At 45.2% G+C, this 12,663-nt stretch overlaps 1 protein-coding gene across 1 annotated transcript; it reads right to left on the bottom strand.

The window, feature by feature from the left end:
• Nucleotides 1–2,631: 2,631 nt before the first annotated feature.
• On the bottom strand, nucleotides 2,632–7,841 carry FAM170A (family with sequence similarity 170 member A). The gene is made up of 5 exons (XM_049648432.1): nucleotides 7,575–7,841; nucleotides 5,562–5,702; nucleotides 3,987–4,752; nucleotides 3,617–3,675; nucleotides 2,632–2,767 (listed from the first exon to the last, which is right to left on the bottom strand). Exons 1-3 carry the CDS (start codon nucleotides 7,642–7,644, stop codon nucleotides 4,031–4,033), a joined length of 933 nt encoding a protein of 310 aa, XP_049504389.1. The 5' UTR covers nucleotides 7,645–7,841; the 3' UTR covers nucleotides 2,632–2,767; nucleotides 3,617–3,675; nucleotides 3,987–4,030.
• Nucleotides 7,842–12,663: the final 4,822 nt, after the last annotated feature.

Here is a 12,663-nt window from a genome sequence, read left to right as displayed (position 1 = left end):
ACACACACACACACACACACACACACACGCTCATGCACATCTTGGTACAGATTAAAACCACTCCCTAATTTGTTTCACGTGTGATTTCCTTCCAATTTTCGTTTCACGGTTTCTTTGGTTTTCTATTTACATAGATCTGGGGACACATTTACCCCATGACTCCTACCCAAATCATCTTAACTGGATGGTAATTCAAAGCTGAGATTTGAGCAGTTGTCTAGGGACTCTAATTTGCTGGGAGGTATTCTTGTTATGCATTTTGTTTTTAGAAGGGTTTAGAACTCAACTGCCGGTCTCCAGGGGCCAGCCTTTGTGGGCTGCCAGACAGGGAAGCTTCCACCATTGCAAGAACACCAGTGAAGTTATCACTTTTCAACAATCAAACATCCTCTAATTTGTGAGGAATAAACTCCGAATGTTTGGGAGGAAATTAGGGAAGGAGACTGAAAGTTTACTGAAATAGGGGGAAAAAAGAGTCAGGATAGTAAAGAGACAAGAAAAGGATCTTAAAAGATAGAAAGGAAATGCAAAGAATAAAGAGAAAAAGATTCTTAATGGATTCATCTGCTTCAACAGAATTAAGGAGGATTATTGATGTGTGAAGACTGTGGCATAAAGCAGATACAATTATTAGAAGGTGCTAAGAAAAGAATGAGAAACAGGATTATCAAGTTACAAATTCACTGTAATGGTGGGGAGCATGGGTGGCTCAGTCAGTTAAGTGACCAACTCTTGATTTCAGCTCAGGTCATGATCTCATGGTTCATGAGATCGAGCCCCACATCAAGCTCTGAGCTGACAGTATGAAGCCTGCTTGGGATTCTCTCTCTCTCTCTGCTCCTCCCTGACTTGTGCTATTTCTGTCAAATCAAATAAGTAAACATTAAAAAAGTATCTATCAAATGAATTATAATGAACTCAAGTTATCCACAGAGCATTCGATTTACATTTAACATCATCATTTATCCAGGAAGCCCAGGAGACCACACAGATAAACTAGTAAGAATAAGACTGGTCTAATAAGGCAGGTGGATACAAGATTAACAAATTTAAAAATCCAGCAAGTGTCTCCACACTTCGCAATAACCTCTTCCTGTAACACCTGACTTGGACCCACAGGCCCTTGTGTTGCTCTGCTCTGTGCTTTCAGGGAAGTCTCTCTCTGAACAGGAATGGCAGCCAGAACTCTCATTGTGTCAACAGCATCCCACCGAGTTATGTGAAATAAGCTCTCAGTGTTTGAAACAGTCAGTGGAAGAGAGAAGTCAAAAAAACCTTCCAAGAAAAGGAGAAGAAAATGATGAAGACCCAGGAAGACTGGGGGTGTGGGGTGTGGAAAGGGAATGTTCCTGATGGGCTCAAGGAACAAAGGAACAAGACAAAGGGGAAGGTTACAGAGCACACAGACGCTGTCAGAGAGGGAGTGGAATCCCCCAGACGGTGGTGTGAGTACGGAAGGGTAGGATAAGCCTCCAATTCTGAATTCCTGGAATGGCAAAGGGGAAACAGGGCATCTTGAGGCAAAACATGTGAATATGCAGACGACATCCCCATTGGACAAGCTGAGAAACATGAAACCGGTGAGTAAGCTGGTTTATTATTATTATTATTATTATCATTGTCATTGTCATTATCATTATTATTCAAATAAAAATGACAACGCCAGATCACAGAAACCATGGTTGATTCAATAAAGCCCCATGGAAATCACATTTCACATTCCGAAAAAAAATCCATAGGACTTTGGAATTAGACCTTATCCCGCTTAAATGGACAGAATCTCTGAACTTTGAATTATTTCCTTCTAATTCCATCAGTTCTCTAAAGCCTGGCATTGCCCCCCTACTCAGGTTAGAAAGACACATAACTACCCCCTCACCTGCAGTCCAGGGACAACCTCATGCATCGAAATGAGTCTTCAGGGCCTCCTAGACGTCTTTAGTTCCAGGGGTGGTAGCCGTGTTGTGAAGATTAAGTTCAGGGATGAAAAGGTCAAAAACTTGAGAGGCTAGAGGAAGAATTTATTTAGAAATGGAAATTTAATGTCAGAACTGAAAATATCAGAGCTTATTGGCTTAATCTCTTGCTACAACTATCTCTGCAGACACAACGGGTGGTTGTGGTTAGACGGCCTCTTCTGAGCACTGTGACAAAGTCTCACCCATGCAAGAGGGACCTGTTCCATGGACAGCTTCAAAACTCAGAAATTTCTCCTCTGTCCTGGTGTTTCCTTGTGAAGCCACAACTCATAATCCCTCATCCAGGCCAGACCTGGGGAGATATGCACACCTGCCAGCAGCCCTCTGAAGACTGCCTTCACAGTGCTTTCAAATACGACCCCCAGGACACAGTTTTTACAGCACCCGCTACTTACTGACGACCTCTTCTGAAGCCAGTGTAGTTTGTCATTTGTGGAATCTAGCCTTGTGAAAACAGTCACACAAAAGCCTAATCAATCCCGAGTGCTTCAGTACTGTTGCTGCTGGAAAAGGATTGTGGGCGTCTTTGGTGCCTATAGGAGACCTGGTTCATGAGCCACTAGAGGGAAAGATGTAGATGGTAGATAGACCGACAGATAGATAGACAGACAGACAGACAGATAGATAACTTCACTTAAAGAACATATCCAGGTAAGGTTTGGAAAACAGCCTTTATTGTATATGGTATTTATATTTTCATGTGATGCCAGATTGAATGCCAGTTCCTTCATCTTTCTTCACATCATTGGCATTTTATCTGCTACTATCCCCAGGATCCTTTCTTCTCCCTGGAATTGATTAAACACATAAGGCAGAACAGGAAGAGACAAGAAGTGAACGTGAGCTCCGTGAGCCAGGGTGACCCTTCACCTTTGCCTTAAAGCTCAGAGCCACACACACCACACTGAGTTTATGTCCAGACCTACTATAGCAAATGGAAGGTTCTGGAATATTCCCAGATCTCTTGGGGGCTCACTTCCTTGTTTCTCTCCCTCCACACTCTGCTTTCTTCCAGAGGGCTATCCATGGGCCGGGGTTAAGATGCTGGCTTTGGCCGAAGGCTCTCACACCTCAAACCTCTGGTCCTGCTAGGCCCCATGTCCTCTCTCCAGACCACTCCTAGCCCTTGAAGTTGCAATGAGCTCTCATCCCAGAAGGGCCGATGGCAGTATTTGCTCTTAGAGCTCAAGTCAGTCATGCAGTCAATGAAATAAATGCCAATCAAAACTCTCACTTTCTCAGGGCACCTGGGCGGCTATTTCAGTTGAGCATCCGACTCTTGGTTCTGGCTCAAGTCACGCTCTCACGGTTTGTGAGTTCGAGCCCCGTGTCAGGCTCTGTGCTGATGGTGAGGAGCCTGCTTGAGACTCTCTCTCTCTCTCCCTCTCTCTCTGCCCTTCCTACCTCCTCTCTCTTTCAAAATAAATCTTAAAAACTCAAAAAAAATTTTTTTTCAATTCTCACTTTCTCACTTAAGGAAATGGAGGTCAATTTCCTGGACGCACTGAGTATGCCACAAGCTGATGACACTGCGGAGCCACAAGGTAACCCAGCACGGTCATGTAATTCCTTCCCCTAGATTCCCCTGGGACCCCCTGACATCATCTCAGACCACACCAACCTCAGGCCTTACTTACTTCTCCCAAAAGAAGGCCACACCGTCTTCCAGGAATTTATGGCTCATGGATCTCAATTGCTGTGTGGAAACCAGAACAGAGAAAGACACTTCTTGGTTCAAGAGGAAAGATGCTCGGTTATCCCTCGGAAATGTGCAGGACTTCCTGCGGGAGCTGAAAAGCTCGGGATAAATCCCCACTGACAGTCATAACTGTATCAAATGCCTGGACAAGAAGCAAGGGGCCCGCTCACCCACCCACCCCCTCCTTAAGGTGTCCCCTGAGCTGTCAAAGTCCCCCACTCTCCGTTCTGGAGGCGTGAGCCTGGATGGGAGAGACAGGAGTGTTGTGGAGAAGGCACAGTGCCCTCACATGCTCAGCCCCAGCTCACTTGTTGTCCTTTGGAGAATGAAACACACAGCCTGAGCACTGGCTTCAGGGTCGCTTCACGCGAGGGTCCTCCTGCGCAGGCTGCTCCTTCTCGTCCTTTTCTTCCTGCCTCTCTTCCCCCTCCTCCTCGTTCTCATCCTCCTCCTCCTGGGTGCACTCAGGTTCCACGATGCCCGTCAACTGAGCCATGGTGAGGTGGAACACATGGCAGCTGAAGCCCTCCCTGATCCCGTACTGGACGTGCTCCTGGAGGACCTCCAAGGTGGAGAAGACCCGGCAGCAGGCCATGCATCGGAAGCCAGTCTCCACGGTCACCAGCCAGTCGGGGGTCTTGGCCCTGGGTCTCTCCTCAACAGTGGGTGAGCCTGGCGGGCTGTCTGACTCTGCCCGCTCCTCGTGGTCCTTGTCCTCCCCGCTGGGCTCGCTGTCAGACAGCAGGTTTCTGGTGGACACATCAGAGGGGGGAGTACCTACCCGCACGTTCTCAGGAAGGGTCACTTCTTCCATCCTCGGCTGCTTCTCTAGTGACTCCGAGGTCTCCTCTGTCTCCCAGGAGACAGCCACACCCTTTTGCATTTGTACCTGCATGTAGTATATTTTCATGCCCCTTTCCTCTTTGTTTCTGTACACAGAGGACACACAGGTCTTATAGGATGAAGGGGACGAGAAGGAGACCTGGTGTGAGGGGGGAGCAGTCTCCCCTCGCTCCTGACCCTGGACTAGGGGTGATCTAGGCTGGGGACTGTCTCGATGTACTCTCCGGATTCCTGGGAAAGGAAATTAGAGACATAAGAACGTGCGTGGGGCCGGCCAGAAGCTGAAGGAGCTTCAAGTGTGGTAGAGGGCAGAGGGGCTGTGGTGTAAGCAGCTTGGTGTTGGTGTTCATACTCCGGGGTGGTGGCGGGGTGGGGGGGTGTATCTGGTGGCATCTGCAGGCTTTGAGTGTTTGTAGGGAGACTGGGGGGGCGTCTGTATGTGGGGGTGTGGAGTCAGGTAGCAGGGGGTTGCAGAACGTGAGGGCCGGTGGTGGGTTGCGCGTGCCATGAGCAGAACATGAGTTGGGGCTACCATCGGGGTACGTGTGCATGTGGCATGGGGACAGTGGTGGAGAACATGGCACTGTAGATCACGGGTTTGGGGTGTGCGTGCTAAGAATGGACGTGCGTGGAGTGAATGGTGGGCGTCAGGCGTGGGGATCTGAACTGGATGGTCTTGCTCCAGAGCTGGAGAGGCCTGTGCTGAGATGCTCCGCCCTTCTCTGGAAGTAAGGATAAAGGCAAAGCCTGCACAGCTCCTCTGAAGGTGCTTAATTCTGTCCCTCAGCCCGACAGCTCGAGCTCGGACCTTTCTGGCCCTTGTATCTTAACTTCCCCACTATGATTGTACCAGGGCTCACGCTCTCCCACGTGGAGCTCGTATCCACACTCTCCCAACAGCTACGCCATCTTCCCGGGCTCCTCCGTTGAGCCCTGATCACTTCTGACTGTCCTGGATGCCTTCCCAGCCTCTCCTGGATCTGTGTGTCTCCAGCCCCGAACGCAAGGGGCCCCACATCCAAGGAGCCCTGAATGCTTACCACCATGGATGAACTTGCGTGGAGAAGAAACACAGGAGAAGTATTCAGAGGCAGAGGACACCTCCCCTACCCCTGCGCCCCAGCCTTTGGCCACCCCAGGGGATCCAAGCTGAAGGGCAGCCTCCTGCAACTTCGAGACTCCTGAGAAAGATAGGAAAGCCTGAGACACCATGGGTGGGGCATGCTAATGCATCACTCATCCATCCAACAAATATTAACAGAGGGTCTGACCTGGGTCAGAGGCAGCGAATACACGTGGTCGACTGTCTGGTCCCCGGTGGATACTCCTGCATTTAGTTACTATCGATAACTATTTTGTTAGTGTCTTGTCAGAAGCGAAGGCCTGAGTGGTGGCTGTGAACAGGATGTCTGACATGTGAGAATAATATGTATCAGTCAAACCTTTCATGCCTGTGGGGATGGTGTGGCGAGCAGGGTAGAAACGCATAGAGCGTTTGGAGCGTAGTGTGTGTTCACAACTCAGGAACCGTGCGACATGTCACATTTCCCGATTTATATAATATGGTCTGTATTTATGGTGTGTATTCAATCATTCATTTATCCATTCCTTCAACAGTGTTCAGCTACTATGTATCAGGCACTCTTCTAGGCTCTGGGAATGTTAAACGTTCTGGTAGAAGACAGACACTAATCAGGGTATGATATGTCAGCTGGTGTGAAGTATACAAGGGTTCCCAGAGTTAGCAAACAATAATGGAGGACACCCAGTTAAATTTGCGTTTCAGGTAAACCACAAATCATTTTTATGTGCGAGTGTTCCCATGCAATATTTGGGTCATGCTTATTTTTAGTGTAAGTATGTACCATAGAGTATCTGTGACACACTTATACTCCAGAGTTTGGTGTAACAGGAGAGGACTTCGATACACATGGATCGTATGTGAACACAGTGGACGAGTGATATGCATATATGCCTATATGCTCTGTACAATTTAATAAAATAGTGTGTGTGTAGATGTGCAATTTTTTTCTCTATCAAAATGTATATGGGTAAGTGACAGGAACCTTACAAGACAGACTTCACAGCTAAGGACACTCTCCCCCTTCTCCCCATTGCTCCCTCTGCCCCATCACACACAAAGAGACAAACGTATCTTGCCAATCATTGCTTTCTCTGTCCTATCCCAGCTGCTGCATCAAAATCCTCCTCTTGTCCAGGCCTCCATTCCCAGGGCCCATCTTACACTCTTCAGGGCCCTGGACCTCGTGGAAGCTGATGAGAGAGCTCTAATTTGGGACAGAAGCCTCCGGCTGGATCTCTGGGGTGGGCTCCACTCTGCCCCACCTCTTGCATGTGACCACCCACTTTCTCAGGACAAGCTACTTGTTTGTGTAAAATGCATGCAGTCACCATGCACCCTAGGAAGTAAATCCACAGCTTTCAGAGCTCCCTGAAAGTCCCTGACTACATTTCTCACCCCTCTCCATCTGGGCATGGTCTGTAAAAGACCCCTCCCTTCCCTTGATCTCCTCTGGAAAGCCCACACCTGTAGATTCACAAACGCCCATGGATCAACTGGTAAATTCTTCCTGCTAAAGGAATACGATCTCCACACTTTCCGTATGATGCCATCCCCAGACCATCTCCTTCTGCACAGGCATGTCACTTCTCAAAATGTTTTTGAGCAAGGCTTCTCTTTCCTCTTTTATGGGTCAATCTCTATCAGCACCCATCACACCCCACACCCAGGGACCCCAGAGGAAAATCACATAAAGAGGATAAAAGAGAACACAGGACTGAGCCTGGGCAAGCGGGACCCCAGCCTGCTCTGAGTCCAACATAGCTCCAGGCCTGAACAGGCCAAGAGAGAAGTTCTCAGACTGGCAGGGATGAATCCCTGGCTTTTGGGGGGCATCTGGCCTTCCTGTGCCATCTCACACCACCGGGGACCCTCAGGACAGACACGGCAACATCTGCTGCCCGCCTCCCTGGGGGAGGCGCAGACTGGCCGCAGCCTCTGTGCCCCCCCAGACAAGGTGCCCAGCACATACCTCCTCCCTGCTCGGCCGTTTCCTGGGACTCTTCATCTTCCAGATGTTTCCTCTTTTGTCGCTGTTTCATGGTACCAGCTACAGAAGCTTCTTAGAAGACACCTAACTCCCAGCTCTTCTTTTCCCTCGCTGGTTGGCCCTTCTTGACTCTCAGAAAATATGATGAAATGACCCAATATAAGCAAAAATAGTTGAGTCCCCTAAGTGGCTGAGGACGTCAGACGGCTCAGAGAACGAGCAGCACTGCCCAGGGTTCGCTACAGCACAGGGCTGTTAAGGTTCAAAGGTCACCAGGCCCACAGCAGAGTTCTCTGACCTCACTGATGATGTCAGAGCATTCTGAGGACCTGGATCCTACACAGCCTTTGCAAATGCGGAGACCCCATTTTCAAGAGTCATTCCTTTTTCCCAATGGAACCTTTCCTGTGAATTCAACTCTCATCTTCTTAAGAATGAAAGGATATTTTGAGATGCGAATCTGTTCTTGTTGATTTTTTTTCCCTTTCTCCCTTTATTTTTTACCCTTTCCCTTCTGCATTCAAGTGGGAAGCAGGCTCTGGGTTCACTGGCCAGAGGAAGGACGTGCAGGGCTGAACGCAGCAATACTGTGCTTATCATCTGGGCTTTTATTTCTAAAATCCCAAACTCCACAGAAAAGTGAGGATACTTGAGCAGAAACCTATCAGAAGTAGGAACTTTGAAATTATACACTTACTGTCTTCTTTTCCTGTTAGCTTAAGATCTATATCATCACAGAGAGGTCCGTGGACCATGAAAGAAAAGGAATCTCTAAAGTGCAGTCAGAGGGTTAGATAGGGCAAAAACTCTTGGAGGAGATGGCTGTGTTGTGCATATGAGCAGAACCAACCTGTCCCACCCATGACACAAGAGCCACCAAACCAAAAGGAAACATGGCAACCGAGCCAATGGACCTCTAAGCTACAAGCGTATACCCCACTAAACAGTAATCATGCTCTCACCTCAACCCTCATGACTGTGGCTCTGTATGATTTCCGAAGAGGGATGGGTAGAAATCCAAACAGGACTTCAGCAGGATCAAGGCTTAAAATACAAATTAAGTGGAGTTACAAAAACAATTTCATACTATTTCTTGCACACCTCTGCTCGTGGGCTGAAATGTATACCAGTTATAAGCGGCAACCCATCTGGATCCTTCTGATCCCAGTCTAAAATGAGAGACACCTCCTTTTGGGACAGTGGCCGTGATCCGGGGGGAGTACTGGCGTGCTGGAATGAGGCGGGCTCCCAGAAGTCCCCACTGGACAAAGGCAAGTCCAAATCTGAAAGGACGTGTGGAACATCAGTCTCCAAGCAGGGAGAGTGAAAACAGGACAAATACCCCCTTGTGAGAATTTGCTGATGAGATTCAATCTTCCTGTTTCTTGGAGAATCCCTAGGTAAGAAGGTGCAAAAATGAATTTTAAAAAAACTTTTTGTGGTAGAAATTTTCCAGCACAGAAAAAGTAAAAGAAATTGCACAACAGGGATGTGGTGCCATGGACCTATCACCCAGTATGAACAATTATCAATATTCTCTCATTCTTGTCCCATCCACCACACCCCCTCCCTCACGCCACACACATAGCTTTTTGTTCAATTCCTTTAGTTTCAATGTTTGGAAGAGTGTGAGGGGGTTGGGGAGTACTGTATTTTGAAGAAAATCTCAGACATTATATCATCTCTCACTAAATGCAGCAGTATTTATATCCAATAATAATTGGTTTTTTTTAACCAGCACTATCATTATCTTATGGAACAAATTTAACCACAATTTCTTTATATCACTTTATAACCAAGCCATACTCCAATTCCCTTAATCATACCAAATGTCTTTTTTATACTTCATTCATTAAAACCAAGATCCAGGGGTACCTGTGTTGCTCAGTTGGTTAAGCATCTGACTCTCGATTTCTACTCAGGTTATGATAGAGTTTGTGGGTTCAAGCTCTGTGTCAGAGCCTCTTTGGGTCGGTCTCCCTCCCCCCAGCCCCCCTCAAAAATAAGTAAATAAACATTTTTTAAAAAACAGAAATAAATCAAGATCCACACACAGCATGTGGTCAATGTGTCTTTTAGTCTGTGAGAGCTCTTCCTACCTTTTAGGGGGCATTTATTTGTTGAAGAAACTAAATCACTTATCCTGTAGTATTTTCTGCAGCATGGAGTTGGTTGGTTGTATCTTGTGATGTCATTTAAGATGTTCTTCTATTACCCGCAATTCCTTCCAAACAGGCAGTTAGACCTAGAAAATTAATTAGTTTTCAATTCAGTTTCTCGTTATTGCAAGATTATTTTATAAGTGGTGTTGTGTGCCTTCCGATTAAATCACAACAGTAAGCACATAAGGTTGTCCCATGTTTAACCATGTTGAGATTGATCAGTGGGTTCCAGTGCTGTCGGCTTAGCCCCTCCACCATAACGATCCCATCAGCCTTTCAATATTTAGCATTAGTAAGCCCTGATGATTACGACTTCATCAGGAGTTGAAATTTCATTAAGAGTTCTAATCCCTTAATTCCAAGGAAGACAATTCCCTTCTTTTCCCACTACACCCATTTTGCCCCTCCCCTCTAATAGCCATCAGTTTGTTCTCTATATTTATAGGTCTGTTTCTGTTTTTGTTTGTTTATTTAGAAGAAGGAAGATTCTTAAGGCATGTTTCCTAGATCCAGAATTTCTCAAGGAAGCAAACCTCTCTTCACAAAAGAAAAGATTATTCCAGTGGTACCAGTGCAGATTCTCCATGCTGGGACATACTTTACTTGTTCCTTCATTTCTTCATTCTTTGTTCTGTAAATGCTTATTGAGTCTCTACTATGTGACAAGCTCTCTAGATCCTGCAGTTGAACAGTTATGAACAAAACAGACAAAAGCACTTTCTCCCAAGGAGTTTAATTCTGGAAGAGAAGACAGGTCATCTTTTCAAATACATCAAATATGTAGTAGGTTAGATATTGACAAGTAGCATGAAGAAAAATAAAACAAACTGAATTTGGGTCTGTAAGAAATGGGTCATTTCTATGTTAAATGGGAAATCATGGAAGCCTTTACTAAAAAGATCCCTTTTCAGTAAGACCTGAGAGAAATAAGAAAGTTTACAGCTAAGGTTCTATATTCCACACAAAAAGAAGAGGTTAGAGCCCTGGATCAAGGGTTGCTTGGCCTGATAGACTATCACCAAGGAAGCCAGTGTAACCAGAACTGAGAGCCAAAGAGAGTGGTAAGAAAAGAGGTCAGATAGATAATGAGGGACAATAGTAAGCTATTGTCAAGACTAGCTTTTATTCTGAGTGACATGGGAAGTGTGGAGAATCTTGAGCAAGCAATTACATTTAAAAAGATCATTCTGCTCTGTTAACAATAGCCAACTGGTAGTTAAGGGCAGAATCAAGAAAACAGGGGATCTATTGGGGCACTAGCATGGCTCAGTCTGTAGAGCAAGCAACTCTTGATCTCAGGGTCGTAAGCTCAAGCCCCACACTGGGTGTGGGGCCTACTTAAAAAAATAAATAACAGTGGTCTTACTGCAATTATCCAGGAGAGAGATGATCCACAAGATGAAAAATAAATGAACTAGACTTCATGAAAACTAAAACCATTTGCTATGTGAAAGGTTCTTTTAAGAGTAGGAAAAGACAAGCTAGAGACTGAGAGAAAATATTTGCAAACCTCATATCCAATAGACGTAATATCAGTAACATGTAAAGAACTCCCACGCTAAAAAGTAAACAATCTGATTAGAAAATGGACAAAAGACAGGAAGAGATGTTTGAGTAAAAAGGATGTGCAGATGGAAAATAAGCATATGAAATGATGTCTAATGTCTTTCGCCATTAGGGACATGCAAATGAAAGCCACAATCAAACACTCCTACATACCTATCACAGAAGTTTGAATAAAAAAAAAAATGTGACAATACAAAATTCTGGCAAAAAAGTAAAGAAACTTGACCATTCAAACACAGCTGGTGAGAACGTAAAATGACAGCCACTCTGGAGAAGACTGTGGCACTTTCTTAAACTAAGCATACAAGTACCATCTAATCCAACAATTGCACTCTTGGGCATTTATCCCAGAGAAATGAGAAGGCTGTTCATAAAACATATCCTTGGATATTGAGAACAGCTAATTCATAACAACCAAAAACTAGAAACAACTCAGGTCTTTCAGTGAGTGAATGTTTAAATAAACCGTGATACATCGATACCATGGAATTCTACCCAGCAATAAAAGAGGAATGAACCTGGATGAATCTCCAGAGAACTATGCTGAGAGAAATAAAGCCAATCCCAAAAGCTTACATACTAAATGATTCCATTTATGTAACAGTTTGGAGATGACAAAATTATAGAAATGGAAAGTGGGTGAACAGTTAAGTGGTTAAGGGGTAGTATGTAAGAGTGAGAGGGAAGTACGTGTGGCCATAAAAATGGCAACATGAAGTATCTTTGTGGTCATGAAAATGTTTTGTGTCTTGATTCTATCAAGGTCAATGTCTTGGCTGTGACATTATACTATAGTTTTGTAATATGTTTCAATTGGCCAAAGTGGGTAAAGTTTACATAGGATCTCTCTGTATTATTTTTTACACAGCACGTGAATGCACAATGATCTAAAAATTAGTTAAGTGGTGGGGCGCCTGGGTGGCTCAGTCGGTTAAGCGTCCGACTTCGGCTCAGGTCATGATCTCACGGTCCATGGGTTCGAGCCCCGCGTCAGGCTCTGTGCTGACAGCTCAGAGCCTGCAGCCTGTTTCAGATTCTGTGTCTCCCTCTTTCTCTGATCCTCCCTGTTCATGCTCTCTCTCTGTCTCAAAAATAAATAAATGTTAAAAAAATAAATAAATAAAAAATAAAAATAAAAAATAAAAATAAAAATTAGTTAAGTGAGTTTAATTTAAACTAGTTATTTGAGTTAACTAAAAATTAGTTTAATTAAAAAAAAAACTGGACTAGGAGTACTTGTTTAAAAATAGATGTGGCTGGCTATGGGATTCAGGTAAAGAATTAGCTTGCTTCTCCAAACAAATTTTTCTTAGCACCTGTGCAAGTATCCATGGAAGGCACAT

The sequence above is a fragment of the Panthera uncia genome, assembly GCF_023721935.1.
Source record: "Panthera uncia isolate 11264 chromosome A1 unlocalized genomic scaffold, Puncia_PCG_1.0 HiC_scaffold_17, whole genome shotgun sequence".
Taxonomy (NCBI): domain Eukaryota; kingdom Metazoa; phylum Chordata; class Mammalia; order Carnivora; family Felidae; genus Panthera; species Panthera uncia.
Note: the sequence above shows the minus strand (reverse complement) of the source record. Positions and strands in the feature narration are given on the sequence as shown.